Raw genomic sequence first — 17,496 nt, forward strand, 5'->3', positions numbered from 1 at the left:
TCTCACAGACTGGGATCTTTCAGGAAGCAAAGTAGAACATTTGTTCCAGTGCCTTTTAATTCACAATTATGTACCCTTAGATAATGAAGCTCTTTTGTTAGATTTAAAGAATTTATAAAAGATTATATTAAGAAAAGGAAGTGCAGTTGCTTCCTTAGTAATATGTGCACTACTCTTCAGTGAGGAGTACTATTATATTGGGCTGCTTGCCTTCACCAAGACCCTGCCACAGGCACATGTCACTCTGGTATCCCGGTCTCATTGGTGGCTGTAGGCAAAGCATTTCCACCTCTCACAGGGCCCAGGCTGCAGTCCTGAGAAGACCCACAGACAGTGATTGCCCCCATGGGTGCCAGGGAAAGCAGAGACACCGGTGGAAGTAATGTCATGGGCAGCATCTCTTCCCTACTTCCCAACTTGGCTGCAATTCTCTGCCACACTGAACTGTGAACATGGTCAAAGGTGTGTTAACCAGATGTTAGATACAGGTGATCAGAATACCCAGAAAGCAGAGCCGGGGTCATAAAACAGTATATGTCTATCAGAGTACACTAAAAAGGCAGAACTTGATGAGTACAACTGGTAAATCAGGCCTGGCAGGTGAGGCAGAAACAGTCACTTTCGCAAACCTCCCTTTCCAAATATTAACAGAGCAAAATAAACTCCAGAAAAATCTTTTCTTGCTTTTCTTTCATCCAGCCATTATATTTTGCTTGTCTCAGCATGCGAATGCTGTAAAGCCGGTAACTGAAGGGTTTTGGTGGCTTGGGTCAGCCCTGCTTCACCACTTCGAAAGGCGCAGAACAGTGTCTATTGCAGACCAGACTCCGTCATACACACAGCAACTGCATGTTGGGACATATTTAAAACTCTAAAAATGAAAAGAAATGACAGCTTTTATAGCCTTTTATCTCCATGAATTATACAGCAGCTATTAAAGCTGACAAACATCTATCATTCAGTGCAAGTGGCAATTCTTGCTTTTCACTCGCTCTGGTCAAATCATTTTGAAGTGTGTGATGATTAAGTAACTCCACTGAATTGAATAGCTCCTGGGTTGCATGTGTCACAACGAGAAAGAACAAGCTTCAAAAAGAATGGAGCTAAACTGGTACTATAAATGTCACAGCTGCCACAGAAATGCAGCAGGAAGGAGGTCACCTGGACCACCTCCTTACCCTGAGGCCTAGTAAGGAAAACTAGACTACCTCCCCCAGAGCTTTAGCTTGTTCTCCTAAATTGCTGTTGAGGAAGATTCTGCCTCTCCTCTGGCAATGTCTCCGTCCTTTGGCTAGGTTTTTTCTTAAAAATCTTCTAGTAACATAAAAATCTTATCCTCCATGTTCCTAATTAATTTTATTTTTTCTTTTCCCTTTATGAATGGATATAAAAACCAGTCCATTGCTGCATTTCTTAATATCAGTCATTTAAATGTCTGAGGATTAATCACCCTGTGCCTCTCAGATGTTTCTACTGTAGACCAAACTACCCAATTTTTTCAGTCATCTTCACAGACCATGCTTTCCAGGGCTCTGCTCACTCATTGCCAGCCATCAGCATTCCTAGCTAAGTGTATTCCAGCAGAGGTCCTTTCTGGCAGTGTTGGCTCCATCTAAGTCCAATTACCTGATCTATGCTTTGCCTATAACGGTCAAATTTCCTATAGAAGTTTGATTTAAATCCTTTCAAGCACCCACTTTTGTGAGGACAGGAAGAAAATAAATAACTTCTCTGACTCTTTTGCAGTTATAGTCCGCACAAACATTCCCCTTCTCTGTAGCTGAGAAACAAAGACTTACTACTGCTCTTCCTTCTGTCCTGATACCATCTCTGTAGCCTTTGCAGGTCCAGCTCCTCCATGACACTGAGGGGTGGCTGTGCAACGCAAGGCTTCACTTGATTCAGCTGCCAGTGCTAGAGGGAACACTGCTGCAGATTTCACTGCAGCCCAGGCATTTTGCTTTATTTATCTCTTCTCCTCCTATTTTCTCTTGTTTCTGTTCTTGTCCCAGTCTGCACTGTATCGTGTTATTTTTAATCTTTTCCACAGGTCTCAGTTTTCACTCTGCAGGGCACGTGCAGCCCTCACATCTGCACTCCTGGTGCTTTGGGGAGATGCATGGACCAATGTCTTAGAATTTATGCCCAGAACATGCCTCAAGTGGTAAGCTTGGACTCAAGAGTTTCCAGTGGAAAATGTTACTGCCTAACACACATCTCACAAATTACTCTATCACCCAGGCCACGCTTCTGCCTCCAGAAGAAACAGGCCTCTGCCCTCGCCACTGTGCTGGCAGCTCCCAGGTAAGACCCACTCTCATCTCAGTGGCTGACCACAAGGGTTTTCCCAGCTTCCCTTCAGAGCCTGCAGAGTTTCCACTCCCCCAGACTCAGCACAAGACCCCCAGCTCTGTCTTACAAGCCAACAGAAAAGCACTGTGCTTGTATTCCCAAGAAACAAAAGAAAGGAGAAGAGACAAAGTGCTCACTGAGCAGAGCATCATGTGTATCGTAAGAGGCCTCTGACAAAGCCAGTACCGATGGAAAGCACTGGCCTGGAGAAGTGCTGCTGATACCATGACAATATGAGAGACCTGTGGCTGGGGTCACCCTCAAACTGCACATTGATTATCCTCCTGAGTTCTGTCATGTGTGATGTTGGTTATTTGGGAGCTTCCATCCTTCAAATGGTGAATCTCCAAAGATGGACTAAATCCTTAACTACTTTAAAGATTTTCACTTCTGTTAGTAATGTCTGTTGACCAGACTTTTATCCCATTCACCATCACACTCCACAAAGGAAGAGACACGGTCAGGAAATGCAGACTCCACTGCCAGTGAGCAGCACCTTTCGGCTGACTCAGTGGGTTACTGCCTCAGCTCTCTCCCACATTGGCCAGGACAACACTGGCTGGGTATCAGTCAGGGCTAGAAATGCAGCCTGGGGCCAGGTAATTTAGCTTGGTGTAGTGATGCTTTCATAATTCAATTCATCCCTTTCCAGGGTTTGTCCTTTTGAAAGTATCTTTCAGCAGGTATAAACTCTCTCCTTGCTCAGACCTTACCAAACTGGCTCTCAGTTGGCACCTTCAGCAGTTACTTCCTGGAAGGTGGAAAAAAGACTGGCAACACCTTTGGGAACTCAGAAAAACTGAGGATCTTCTGCCACAAATTAAAGCTCAGCATGGTGACACAGACTTGAGACCATTTCAGCTGGTCACAGGAATGTGTCCATATCTTGTAACCAGCAGGGAATTCTCTCTGTTCAGGCTAGAATATCTCTGTTCTTGCTCTCTGCAGAACCGCAGACTGAATTCATCCTTGCCCCAGCTACTAAGTCACTAAAGAGACCTTGGCTTTGATGTGTGGCCTTGCAGTTATTGGTTGTGTGAAGGACCTGTGGATGATTGTGGATGTGTTGAGAGTATCCAGCTGGACCCACTAGGAATGCATCCAGGAACTTCCATCCGGATATGGAAAACAAGGTTGCTCACAGGTAAGTGGAGTTCTCCAAGATGGATAGCCATGTGGACTTGAACTTCTGTGATGCTGCTCTTCCCCTTATTTGCGTGGACCTGGGAATTTAGGAACTGTGGTCATAAGGTGATCCATGTGCCAGTGCCCCCACACAACAGGGAAGATGGGGCCTAAATGTCCTTGAACCAATACCTCAAGGGCAAAAACATCTTTGGTCTTCAGAAGCTACAGAAGGCAGCCAGTCAAGTATGAATGCGTTATCCAGATACTGGCATTTCCTACAAAACCTCACTACAAAGACATTGTGCTGAAAATAGACTGGAGTTACTAAGTTAGTTTACTTTTTGCTTTTCTTCTCACTTTCAGTTTTAGATTTGCTTGTAAGTATATTCTCATTTCCCAATAAACATTGTCTGTTAAACAGACATAACTTGTTAGAGTTTAAAACATGGAGGGAACTTGGATCCAATACAGTCTTGTTAGTATGTGTTTTCATTCATTTACCTGATTACATAAGACGAAAACAAGCACGTGTTCACATAGGACAGGGTGGGAGACTTAAGGGAATTCAGGATCTGCCAAGTGTGATGCTGTTACCATTGATATGGATGGTTAAATAAACAAGGAAAAGGATCTGTGTACACAGGGGGGGTAATAGGACTGGGCTTCAGGGACTGAAGTTTTTTTCAATTAAAGAAGCCAAAATAAGCAAGGAAGGAAATTCTAAAACAATGAAAATTATGTGGAAACTCATATTGTTAAAAATACTTGAGACTAAATAGAAACAATATTGCCTCAACATGCAAAAAGTGATATAGCCCTTCTTAAAAGCATCTATAACCTTCTTAGTGTTTTTAAGGGCTAATAAATTCTCACAGAACTTTAACCATCAAAGGTATCTGCTGGGCCTAAAATTTATAACAAGCAAGCTTAGAAATTGTTATAAGATCTTGCATTGAAAGGCTACTACAGATAGAAGAATTCTGTATTTATTGTGATGAATAAATGTTTGAAAGACATCTCAATAACTAGTAAGTAGATTTTGAAACTTGAAAACAAGACTGGCTCTAGACTTTATGCGAATGTGCATCTTCTGCACCACAGACAGCCATGGTGGTTTATAGTACATGGTGTATTTCCTTCCTCAAGCCTTGGTCATCACTTATCACAAATGCAGAGCAAAATGGAGCAATACAACTGAGCTAAAGGAGGATGTGGGGAAGAGACACGATGAGAAGATAGTGACTGCAGTGCACGCTATGGAGGAGTGTCAGGGAGCAAAGGCCCCTTGAACTCATGGCACTGGTGTATTTGGGCAAAATGCTCAAGCAGGATAGCAAGGATGAGGCAAGGGAGTGTGGGGAATGTTTGAGACAACAGCGGATGAAAAAGCAAGGAAGCATCAGGAAGCACTGAGAACAGTTACTGAGACCAGGACTACACGCTGGCCTCAAGACTTGAGAATGTGACTGCATAACAGTCTGGCAAGGTACAAACAGATGGCAACAGCAAGAAAAAATGGCAAAAAGTTCAGAGCTGGTTGATAAATAACCAAAACTTTTAGCAATGGGAGCAGGAATGGAAAGAGTGGACAAAGCTGGAACTAGATCTGGACAGAGACAGGGTAGAAAAAATGAACTCAGGGATAGGAAATAGTTAAAGGTAACACTCTGGGTTCAAGAACAGAAAGGTCTCTATTGCTGGAGAAGTCACGAAAGGAGGAAAGTTGCTGGAGATAAGGGGTGGGCTTGGCCAGACCGCAGTATCTGCTTGCACTATCTGAGCTGTAAGACAGGATTAGCAAAAAAGCTCCTTTGTTTGCCTATTTCATGCAAGGAATTTTCTGCTAACACAGCACGTGGTTGTTTTTGGAAGGAGTCACTTGAAGGACATATACAAACATTACAAATATATTGTTCCCCATCCAACATACATTACCCACCTCCTTTAAGCCTCAGCTCTTCAGGAACAAGATATTACTACATGGAAACACAAGTAAGAGGAAGTAGCGACAGCAAAAGAGATCTTTGCGTCAATGAAGGTACCAAAGCTGCATTCTCAAGTGTACATACTGGTGCCCTCATTGGATGGTGGTTAAAACCTTCTGTGCCCTAACTGATCAAAACTAGTCTAGATGGACAAACAACCTTACCAAGTATCTGGGAGGTCTAACAGAAACGGAGTACACAAGCTGTACAGTCGTCCTGCTCACAAAAGGCTGCTAATACAGCTCTCTAAAGCATTCTAGCCCTTTGTCTCCTTTGCTCATGGACCAAAAAAGCTGTAAGCTCAAAAGACTGAGGAAATGGAAGGTTACCCATCTTAGCTTGATTTTAGTTAAATCCCAACTAAATTGATACTAAGTCTATTCCACACAGCTTACGCCTGCCTGTTTTCTCCATTTGCCTTTTCTTAGAATATCTTGAGTTGGAAAGGACCCATTAGGATCATCAAATCCAACTCATGCTCCTTGCAGAACTAACAAACACTAAACCGTATGATGAAGAGCGTTGTCCAGATGGTCCTTGAACTCTGACAGGCTCTTGCACTGGTAGGAGCGAGCAATCCTTGTTCAGAGGATTGCAGTTCTAAAAAAAGTTCCCAAGATTTTGCCTTCAGAGACATTTCCCTGATTCTCAGTATTTCTTCTGCTTTCACTCACAAATAGCCAAAAGAGTCCTCTAGGAGCAGTCTCAAACTGATCGGGAGTTTTCCATTTCTGTAGATGGCTGAAATGCTGCAGCTGAACATCCCCCCGTGAGCAGCAGCTGTGAAATACATGCATCTGTGGATTAGGTATATTATGTGTTCACAGTGCACATACATGCATATTCCAAGATTTGGAAAATTAGAGAAAAAAAATCCTCTTGCAAATGTGCAGGGAAGCATTTTCCATGGGTTTAACAAGAATGGGATCATTTTGGTCAGGGAAATTTAAAGCAGCAAGGGAATGTACACTTCTGTATCCCATAACCTTCAAAATACCCTACCAAATGGTAAAACAATCAGACTAGAAGCACTACAAACTGCTCTCTTAGGTCCTTCACAGGCATACTTTCCTAGTTACTTCTTGCAGAAACCTCCCTCTTCCCTGCAGTGCAAGTCCCTAGAGATGTCTCACTCAGCTGTCCACTGGGGAGTTGTGCTTCTCCAGCTGGAATATCATTCTCAAACTCTCGTGTTCTTCCTCAGCAGTGTGTTTCCAAACACGAGCTGTGCCTTACTTGCCATTAATGTGTCTCCGACTTGCAGAGCATGCCAACCACTGAAGAAGTGAGATGCTCTTTGACTTGCAAATTTCAGTGATTTGCACATGGGGGTGCTACTGTTCCTGGTGTGGTAGCCCAGCTCCATCCAGAATGAGAAGGCAGCCAGCACCTGATGTTGGAGAGGAGGGGGAGCCTCTCATGTCTTACCTGATGATGTTTTCTTAAAGCAGAGGCTGTTTAGCTCTCCCATGAACTCATGATCTCAGACTAGAAATCAAAAGCATTAAAACGCTATGTTATATTAAGCTGATTCCAGAAGAGCCTGGTTCAATGAGTCTCACCAATAGCTTCCTTTTTTCCTTTCCAAGCACACTCTCCTTTAGCATCACTTTCGGATCACACCACAGGCTGTCACTCAAAGAGGGAGCTGGGCTCCTCCTGTTTTCCCTTGGTGCAATACATGCTTTTCAAAGGCTAACACCAATGCTTAGATCTAGTGCTCTTCCTCATTCTGGTATGCAACACACACATCGCATACTTTGGCACAGCCTCACCATTAGAGCTACAAAAACTCAGTTATAATTTTTGGTAAAATACTTTCAAGTATTTTAACTAAAGCTGATCAGAACAGCATCTGGGGATGACAGAGTTGACATTAGTTTCCATAGCATTCTAGGTTTTGTTTTGGACATGTTTTAGGTTCCTGGTTTCTGTGAAATGACCACATTTTCATTGTCCTGTTCATGTTCACAGTAAAATCCAATTTTGCTCCCCCAACACTACCCCCCCCCCCAAAAAAAAAAAAACCCACCAAACCAACCACAGTCAGTAAGTTGTCCCTTCGATGGCTTCAGCAGAGGTAGGCACAGGTACTCTGCCACTGGGCTCCCCATTCATCCATGTTACTCTTTAATGGGATTCTTCACAATCCTCCAAATCTGATCTAACCTCAACTTCATGTTACACTTCATCAACTCACACGTTGGGTCTTTAGGACCTTTCAAGGGTCTTTAGCCTTTCAAGGACTTTTCCAATTTAAGGAGCTCTCTGTTGTCTCCTGTTCTCTTCACACTTTTAAAGACATCCTTGTGACTGGAAAAACACCATTTAGTTTTGCAGAACTTACCATAGTTTCTCCCAGTCACCTTAAACTCCTGCCAGTACTCTCGAAATCATAACTTTATTTCACCACTTCCCAGCTGATGCCATTCTGTCTCAGTTCTTATGGCAGCCTCTAGTACTATAATAGCTTTAAAGATAGACCTTCACAGCACAGTTATTTCTCCAGTCTGTAACCCTTCATAATGACGACTTCATTCCTCATTTTTAGTAACTGAACTATTTCACTCTGCACTGTTAGGTCAGGTTAATTCTGTCTGGTACTAGGGATTTGTAAAAACATTCCTGTTTTCCACCTTGCCTTCAACATCTCCAGTACTACCAGGATCTGATATTCCATGACTGATGGGTAGAGAATCAACAGTTAGGATAATTTTTTTTGGTGAAGGTTACCACGAATGATTTGTTTTTTCCCCCCTCTTTCATCTAAAAAGGCAAAAGCACAATTCAAATGCTCTCAGCACAGCTGGGTTCATGTTTATCAAACAAACAAGCAAAAAGTATTAATACTTCTACATCCATTTAACATCCAGGCTGTAGTCATTTCACATGAATTCAAGATTTCTGGAGCATTTCTTCCATGTTCCGTCTTAAAGCCATTTACCTTTGGCTGAACTTCTAATATGCTCCCAAACATCTGGACAGTCAAAATAATTTCCAACCACATGGCATTCCTTGATGTGTCATTATTCTAATCTAAGTGCTGGTCATTTCTACAATGCATTTACACCTGAAACTTCCCTCACTACAGAAAGAAAAAATAGTAAATTCTGTTTTTAATTCTTCTTTGGAGATTTTATGTTCTGAACTCAATTAACTGAAATGAGAAAAGGTCTGTTCACTACACAATCAGCTCCCAAGTTTGAGGAACAGCTGAATCATATCTAATAGGAAAAAGTTTCCACGATACAGTGTCTCTGTAAAGGACCCAGGCTTCAGATTTCTTGGTAAGGAGATGCTCTGTCAATGTAGAGCACGCAACTCCCTAGTACCAATTTCCACAGTAGCGTTCTCTTTTACCTCAAGTAAATATCATCACGCAGTGCATGCAATTTTAAGCAAAATTTGTTTCCTCAGGTTAAACAGCTCTAATGACTTCAGACTTGGAGCACACTGCAAGGAGCGGGAGTTGCCAAAGGCACAGCCCCTGGGCTTTCTCAGAAGCCTACTGGCTACTCAGCTGTCTCTTGGGACGGGATTCCCTTCAAAAATTGGTTCTTTAACAGAAAGCATGATCTAGGGAACTGTAGAGGCACATACACCGAGACACTTCATTATTGAACATTACTTGAAGCGTTATGTCCAGAACCCTTCACGGCATTGTTTGGCACACATAATCAGCAACCTTCAGAGAGCACGTGCTTCCCTCATGTCAGGAAACACCAGCATCCCACAGCCATTCACCACGCAGAGCCGGGAAAAGCCCATGTGCTGAAGACCAGGGTTCCTTCAGGGCGGGGTCCCTAGTCCCTGGTGCTCCTCACGCACTGGGGCACGGACACAGCCGGCGGCTCCCTGGCTCGCTGCAGCACTCCCAGCTGCCAGCCTACACACCATGGGTCTCAGTAGCCTCCAAAGCTGTGCAAATTGAAACAGTCGCTATTTCATCACAGTTCCCCTTTTCTTCTTGGAAGGAATCGAGAAGCCTGAAATGGTCTGGCAGCTCTGTCTCCTCTACCTTTCCCCTCACAAAAACCTCTCCTGGCAGCTCCTGTCGCCTCACGAGAGCTGGCAGCTCTACCTGCTCAGCTCCACTGGCACAAAGGCGAGAGGACTTGATTACTTTCTCTAAACACAATTGACTTCTCTCCTGTGTTACGTCTGACACACACAAACACCTGTTTATCCCACTAACAACCGCTCTGGGCACCCCAGAAAGGTGAAGAGCAGCAGCACCTCAAGCTGCATGCAGGCCTTGTTCTTACCTGATGGCGTGCACCGACCTGGGAGCTTCCATGTCTGTCAAAGAATAGTTGAAAACGATTAATCGAGCAGGCTGCAAAACAACTGTACCTGTTGTGGCAGAACAGGTACCTATACCAAAATTCTCCTTAATGTTCTCAGGAGGGCCCAAGCACCATGGCACTGTGCGCTTCAATAGCTCTTGTAACATCTGTATTTAAAACTATCCCATAGCTGAAAGGTACTATACAAGTATTAAGTACATTTTTATTCTAACTCATGACAACTAAGTAATAAGTAGTAAATAACTCAGAAAATTACACTAAGGTGTAAGTTACTGGGAAGGTAGTTCTAGCAAAAGCAGATCTACAGTAACCAAAAAACTCACAGACGAGCTCCTCAACAGTCCAGCCCGCATTGCAGCCGAGCACATCCCTCCAAAAATGAGCTGAAACAAGGGAGAAACACCCAACTTTAGTGATCTGGCCAAGAATCAATGTAGAGATGGAACTTCTGGAAGAGGAATTTCCGTTTACCAAAACGACTCAGTATGTTCTAAAACTACTGTTTAGCACATGATTCTTAAATTGTTGAAAAACTATGATTTGCAAGTAAAACAGCACAGAATGCAGAAAGCTCCTTTTGTCATTCTCATTCAAAAACTAATAATTTCTCACTTTTGTAGGGCATCCTAAGAATTAAGCATGAAACATCGTACAAAATGCAACCTTGGTCAAAACTAAACAGCACGCTTGGCACTGTCTGAAATGGTCAGAGAAGCATAAAAATCCAATCGTCTGATTCTACAGTGACCTGGAAGTCACTTAATTTGTATGAACAATCCTCCTGAAGTCTCCAGTGAGAAGGTTATAATCAAATGGAAAGATGTCTGATACGCCTTTTGTGGCAACATCATAAAAACAAATGCTAGTCTGACACACAGAGATGCAAATCAATACTGAGGCTTACAAGCTATTGCAGATCCATCTCCAGCCAGCACCATGAATCATGTTTTCTTTTTCCCCGAGGAAAAAAAAAGTACAACATCCATCTATTTTATTTAAATCTTTATTATAAACAATTCTGTCATTTCCAGAATGGGATTACTACATACTAGATAACAAAAACATCCTCATCTGAATCAGTTTTAGCTTTTACTAGATTAAATCAGAACCAGCAAAACAAGTTTTTGTGTGTTTTTTTAAAGGATTTCGTCTATTGCAAGAAAAACAGCTTTACAAACATGAAATAGAATGAAAGATACGCATTTGATCATATATACATAAGCAGCTGATGACACTGGACAGAAACATACAAGGAACTTCTTTGCACATAAATAGATTTTTAAAAGTACATTTCTTTCACATGTATACAAAATTATTTTGCTTTCTATACTGAGCAAAGTTCTTGGAGACATAAACAAGGATTTCTAAGAGACAAAATCCCACAGATTGCTTAGGATGTGGGTTGTCATGCACACAAGGATGTAATAATACAATTTACACAGCATTCCTATACAACACTTGAGTTTCTTATATACATACAAGACACTTTTGTACATGAGATGCCATCTTTGCAATTAAAATGGCCTCTCCCCTGAAAGGCTGCATTAGTTCCAGTGTTTGTATAAAAGATAAAACAAGTTTCAAAATGCAGCACCACTTGGCTTGCAGAGTCAAGGATCCACTGAGCTGCAGCTGTAGTGAAGGCAGTGGGTAATCACACTGGCCTATGTGTTTACACAGTCCCCAGAGGGGAAGGCTGAGATGTGACCCTTGAAGTCTGTGTGTTACCTCTATAAAATGTGGCTGTGGTAATTGATTTTAGAAGATTCGTGGCTAAAAACCACACACTTTTGCTCTTTAGCTTTCCCTTTAAGCTACTTAAGGCAAATGGTTGGTTCTGGTTTTGGGGGAAAAGTTTGGCTTTCATGCGACCTTTTCAGCGTGGTTAAGTGACATGTCAACGGTGGGGCTGGGTTCAGCACACATGTGACCTGTGAAACTCTTCTTTAATGCAGGTAGGAGGGGTGCACAGTGCAGTATTGACAGGGGACCCTGCTAAGCCTCTCCTGGAGTGAAGAATTCTCAGCACCTGTGAGGATCAGGTGCCAAGACTGCTGTGGGATCAGGTCAGGCTTCCACTTCATTTTAGGCACAACAGTGTCAAAAAAAGGGTTGGGGTTTTGCTCCTTGTTTCTGTTGATCATACTTTGTCCAACTACAAAAGAGTACGCAGGGGACACTCAGATCAGCAGGCAGGTGATGTCTTTTAGGACCTGGCACAGTGTCTAGACAAATGCTACCCAGATGTCAGCAATGCCAAACACACATACTACCAGCTGCATCTGTGGGTTACACACACCCATACTCATACCAAACTGTCTGCTGATCCCCCTGGGGATCCGGAGACCCAGGAATGCTGTTGGAGCTGCTTCCTCTCATGGGTTCCTCCGCAGTCCCAGCGCTGCCTTCTGGCAGCTTACCCTGGCACTTGGTCAGTAGGGCATCACCCTGGCCTTGTCCCAGGGAAACACTTCCCTCAGTGCTGCTGGCAACAGCTCTGGTGGGGGCCACTGTGGCCACCTCCCCAGTACGAGGGGCTGGCTTGGGTTTGACTTTGGAGGAAGCGTGGGATGCAGGCGAGTAGTGCTGCCCAGGGCTTACACGCTCCTGTTGCTGCACGTTCAGATTGCTGCTGGATGCAGTGGGTGAGGCAGAGAACTGACGGCAGGAGAGGGGCCTCTCATCTTTTGGTGAGGCCAGGGAAAGGCGCCTTGCATCGAAATGCCGACAGCGGGAATCAACGCCTTGCAAGGAATCTGCTGCCTTTGCGGACTGTGGCCTCTCTCTCAAGGTTCCCTGGGCGCTCATTGGTGAAGAAACCTTAGCCGTCTGACTGACGGCATCCTTGCCCCCACGCAGGTCTGCTGCTGACTTCTGAGGGCTCTCCTGCCTGTAGTTCTCCGGGCCCGCGGCTCTGAGGAGATCTGCAGAGGCCAAGCTAAAGGCCCTGCTCAGCGACGTGCTCCTCCTGCTCGCAGTGCCAGGCTGCTGAGGCTGCGCCAGCTGCCGCGTCCCGCTGGCCGGCTGGTGCTGTGGCGTGTGAGAAGGCTTAAGGGACCCCTGGGAGCTTGACAGAGGCTCAGGTTCAACTTGTCGGAGGTTTGGCTTCATGTAATTTCCAGGCTTAGCCATTCTTCCTTCTTCATTGGCGATGGTCATGTTTACAGTTGAAGCAAGAAGACTAGTGGGCATCTTAGCAGTTTCCTTTCTGGACGGCTGAACCAGTATGTTCCCAGTATTTGAAGGCTCATTTGCTCTCCTAAAATAATCGCTGAGCAAATCATCTCTGTTACTGGAGGTGTCCTGGTGTGAGAAAATATGCACATACCACATTAATGACAGTACTTTTTGTTAAAGGAATCATGCAGAGCTTCATGTTCTTTCCCACTTATATTCAACCCAAATACAACTATACATTTTAAATTTAAAATGGGGAACAGAAGATAAAAATGTTTACTATGGGTATAAATCAAAATCAAGGAGTAACATGCTAATCATAATTAGATTATGACAGTCTTCTTTGCCAGATTAATTGCTTTAAATTAAAAAAAAAAATCATCTCGCTTCTGGGCAGCAGCTCTTTTACTTCCTTTCACATCAGCCACTGTCACAGTAACATCAGTATCATATTAATGACAGCCACTGATATCAGCAGATATCAACGATGGTCTGTCAGCTTACAGAGTACAGTTCATCTGGATAACACTGCTGTAAATTCAGGGATGTAACAGGAGAGAATACCCTGCGGAGAGGTGCTAGCAGTACAAAGTTTCATTGCTTCTCCACAGATTTCCCTCAGCTCTCCCAGTCAATATACTATATATGTTAAAAGCTGTATATACAATATAGTGAAATGTACAAAAAAATTGAGGAATTATTGCTTGCTCACAACCAACTAGCAAATTTCAAGTCAGACAATTAACCTGGCAGTAAAAGAAAATATGCAGTGAATATTTCTTTGGTATGGTCCACACAACCAAAAAATGGTGGTGTTTGATCAGCTGCCATCGGACTATTAGTACAAGGCACGCTCAGAATAGTTAAAGGACATGCTGTCTTCACAAAAAACATGCTGAAACAAGCTCATGAAATTTATTTATTTTCTCTAGGGAGTATGTTAAAGCTTAATATACTCATTTCACTAGTGTTCCAAACATTTCTTCCAGTCACAAAACTCATTTGTTGGAAGTGAACACCATCAGGGGTAAGAGGGTAGCTGGAAAACTTCTATGCTCAACTAAATCTTAAAGTGTTAGAGTTATTTTTAACTTCACTTTAAATTGCTGTTGCGCACATTACCATTACAGAATGGCTAGTCCTCAAAAACATGCACATTTATGAATAAGCACTGGAAATACTTTATAAGCAATTAATGCACGTGATCTGTCAGCCTTCAAAATAACAGCGAAGAGTTACAGTACAGTTCTATTGGTATTAATATGCTAAGCAAAAGCTTTGGTAAGTTGGGAGCTGTTGCCTTCATAGCAAGAACAATGGATACCCTGGGGACATAGAGTGAAGTGGATCTCATATTTCCCCTGCCTGTTCTGTGCCTCACGCTGTCGTGACATGAATGGCTGAGGACCAATTCGAGTGACTGTGAAGGTTCCTGATAGGGGGAAGGACATAGGGAGTAGCAAGAGGGACACGGTACATCAGCTTCTAACAGAAATTGGTGCAATGAAATGATTTCACTCTCATTTAAACTGCGCCGACGCTGAAAAGGAACAAGGATGACAGAAAGAATGAAAATGGAGACATGGTCAGGTAGTTACAGAGAAAAAAAAAATCCATCTAAATGATAAGAACTGTATTGAGGATAATGTGGGAATAGGAGGTATACTTAAATATTGCTCTGAAAAGTCAAGGAACAGAATTTACTGATGCCATAAAATAGTACAGCTCTGTTCATTTCAATACTGTTACCAAAGCATTCACGAAACAGAAACATCTGTTCCCTTCCACTATCAGTGAATTGCTCTTAAAATATTAACATGCTCAATAATGCACTGCCTCACTACTGTCTGAGCAGAAATGCCATCTAGAAAATAAACATCTGTTTTCTGACAAAGCACTTCAGCGTGCAGCAAATTCTTGCAGTCATTGAACCAACACCACTGTGCCAGTCAGCACCCAAGCACACAGCATGGTGAAAGCATCGAGAATTTCCTTCAGCAAGAAAAATATTTTCTCTCAAATGTACTGATGGTATTTTCAGATCAGCAGATTGTTCTAACAACTGCAGATTTTGTATTTCAACTGAAAAGTACTGTTAGGTTTCATTTCTAATAACAGATTTAGCAGCTCAAATTTATAAAGCAAACTTTTCAGTTCACAAATAAAAATACCTGGACCTAAGAACTGATTATATAGTAAGAAACTTTGACGTTAAATAAGAAACTTCGATATTAGAAAGTCCCAGCAGCCCAATACATCGTACTTGCAGTGAATTATCTGCCTGACTTGCCTTAGCTGATATGCCAAAATAAATTAGCAGAGTGCTGTGTGAAAGTTCATCTTGCCTTAGTTGTTGGAACTGTTTCATTCATCACACATAAGAAAAAGGACCTTTTTGTCTTTCCTTGTTTCCCTGTGCCCTCATCCCCCTGAATCAGCTTTGAATAGTTTTTTGACATCTGAGATGGGCTCTCTAGCTCTGTTTACTTACACTTGGTGGGGACAGCTGGTTGCTCTCTTCCAAGAACTCCTCCAAAGTTACCATCTCACTGCCAGGTGAGGCAGAGCGTTGCCTGCCTGTGTAGGACTGGGACGGAACACTCTTCAGAGGCGTGTCATAAGAGATCAAACCATTCCTGTGGGAGGACTCGTGCCTGCTGCTAGGGCTTAAGACGGCAGAAGCAGAGTGAATGGGGTAGGTGTCTCGGAGCAAGGCTGGTGCCTCTCTGATTGGCATCATATCTTCGCTGCTGAGGCTCTCAGTTCTACCATGGATGTGATCTAAGGAACCTGAGGAGAAGCATAAATATCATTAAAGAAAGACTTCTTCCCTCATTACAATAGATTTCTCACTGAGGCAGAAACTTTATTATCCAGGGCCACTCCCACACAGACTAGGTGGCATTTTTGACCTTACTTTCTTCCGCAGAACTCAAGGCAGTCACAATTTGGAAAATCAGTACTACTAAATGTCTTACAGTACACACTTTGGGCCCTTGTGTTAAACAAGCACAACTACGTGTCCCAAGAATGGGTATAACAGATAGCAAGGGGGCCTCTTTACCACTAGGAGATTTGCCAGTCTTGGCTGTGTGTGATCTGAGAGCCAGAACCTGCCAGTGGGAAAGCAGAGAGTGAATTTTTCCACAGTGCCAGGTCTCTCGCTGTCCTTCAAGGACACTCAGCTTCAGAAAAAGCAAATCTCCAGAGCACACTGATTCCATACACAAGCTGTGTACATATTACGAACAGCAGAGACCTGTTGTAAAAGGAGTCTAAGAGTGCCCTGATACTTCCCACAATTTGATGCCAGTCAGACTGAAGCAAAACCAGACTGCCTGCCTTAACAGCCACCCCTTGCCAGAAAATGTGGAAAGGCACCCTTGCCAGCAGTTTTGATTCCCAAGACAGCAATGTCCAGATTGCATAATCATTACTATTTCAGAACAACAGTCTTAAATTTAATTGAAAGGAAAACAGCATTTTAGACACAGTTTCATGGAATTTCACTTCCTTTTTCTCAGAACTCAGCCATAAAAGCTTTACCTTTCAAATTGAGAGGTGAACTACTGCTGGAAGCGTTTCTACTGCTCTCTAGACTGTTTGGCCTGGACACTGAAAAACACAAAACAAGCATTGAACAAACAGATCTTAAGTTCCTCTGATTCTCTAAAAGACTTGGCTACAGTCTGCCTTCTGAAAATAGGTCCTGTGCAACTAAGTCACTTTGAAAACATTAACAACATAATATACAGAGGATGCCAAAGTCTGCACAGAGCAGCAACCATTTACATTTTTCCAGTCAAGTTGTTCGGGATCAATCTTGTTTTTCTCGCTTATTTTTTGCACACAGAAATATGTTCTAAGTTTTGCTTCTACAGCAACTACAAACAAAGTAAATACTGAAGAAGTTCAACAATAAGTTGCCGTCTCTTTTTTAGTTTGTTTCTTTGGAAGGAGCTGGTAACTAGTCTGCAAATTAAGTCTTCCACAAAGCTCTAAACAAGCAGTGCTGCTGCTGCACCAGTCTTGTCACCGTGAACCCACATCCCCCACTCTGAATTTTTTTTTATTGCTGATCCACTCCCTTAAGGAAAGAATTGAACATTGTCTAGAAAAATTAACAACACATCTATAGGACTTGCATTAAAGGGTCTGTTGCTGGGGCAAGGCAACTCATCACAACGTCAACACTGTTTCTGAAAATTCATTTTAGGAAAATGTCCATTAAATCTTCTCAATAGAAAAATAGAAGTACTTAGACCCACATTTCCAAAATGGTGTTCTGTTAATACATCTAATTTTATCATTTAAGTAAAATGCACCACAACAGTTCACCTAGATGCAATGCAACCAGTCTTTATGTGGAGGTTTAGGAGCATTGATATATGCTACAAGCTTACCATGCTGCCTGGTGCTCACAAACTCCACCTCAGGTGACTGTTCACACAGATTATCTTCCGAATTATAGCCTGAAAAGAACAGAAAACTTAAAAGACAATGATAGACCCAGGAAGGTTAATCTTTCAGGTCAGTCTCCAACATGT

At 42.8% G+C, this 17,496-nt stretch overlaps 1 protein-coding gene and 1 long non-coding RNA gene across 3 annotated transcripts in view; one reads left to right on the top strand and one right to left on the bottom strand.

The window, feature by feature from the left end:
• The first annotated feature begins 2,091 nt into the window (after positions 1-2,091).
• On the top strand, positions 2,092-3,685 carry LOC139828022 (uncharacterized). The gene is made up of 3 exons (XR_011739188.1): positions 2,092-2,164; positions 2,242-2,304; positions 3,301-3,685. It is a non-coding gene; the product is annotated as an uncharacterized lncRNA (long non-coding RNA).
• A 7,072-nt stretch (positions 3,686-10,757) lies between these two features.
• The window catches only part of CCDC88C (coiled-coil domain containing 88C), a 99,676-nt gene continuing 92,937 nt past the window's right edge, over positions 10,758-17,496 (bottom strand). The window contains exons 27-31 of one of the 2 annotated variants that reach the window (XM_065838177.2): positions 17,353-17,421; positions 16,496-16,564; positions 15,441-15,739; positions 14,274-14,489; positions 10,758-13,075 (exon numbers count right to left, since the gene is read on the bottom strand). In XM_065838177.2, coding sequence (XP_065694249.1) covers positions 12,062-13,075; positions 14,274-14,489; positions 15,441-15,739; positions 16,496-16,564; positions 17,353-17,421 — 1,667 coding nt within the window. In that variant the 3' untranslated portion in view covers positions 10,758-12,061. The remainder of the gene's footprint in view (positions 13,076-14,273; positions 14,490-15,440; positions 15,740-16,495; positions 16,565-17,352; positions 17,422-17,496) is intronic. The other variant, XM_065838178.2, reaches the window with a different exon arrangement.

Source organism: Patagioenas fasciata, chromosome 5 (assembly GCF_037038585.1).
Source record: "Patagioenas fasciata isolate bPatFas1 chromosome 5, bPatFas1.hap1, whole genome shotgun sequence".
In the NCBI taxonomy this organism is placed as follows: domain Eukaryota; kingdom Metazoa; phylum Chordata; class Aves; order Columbiformes; family Columbidae; genus Patagioenas; species Patagioenas fasciata.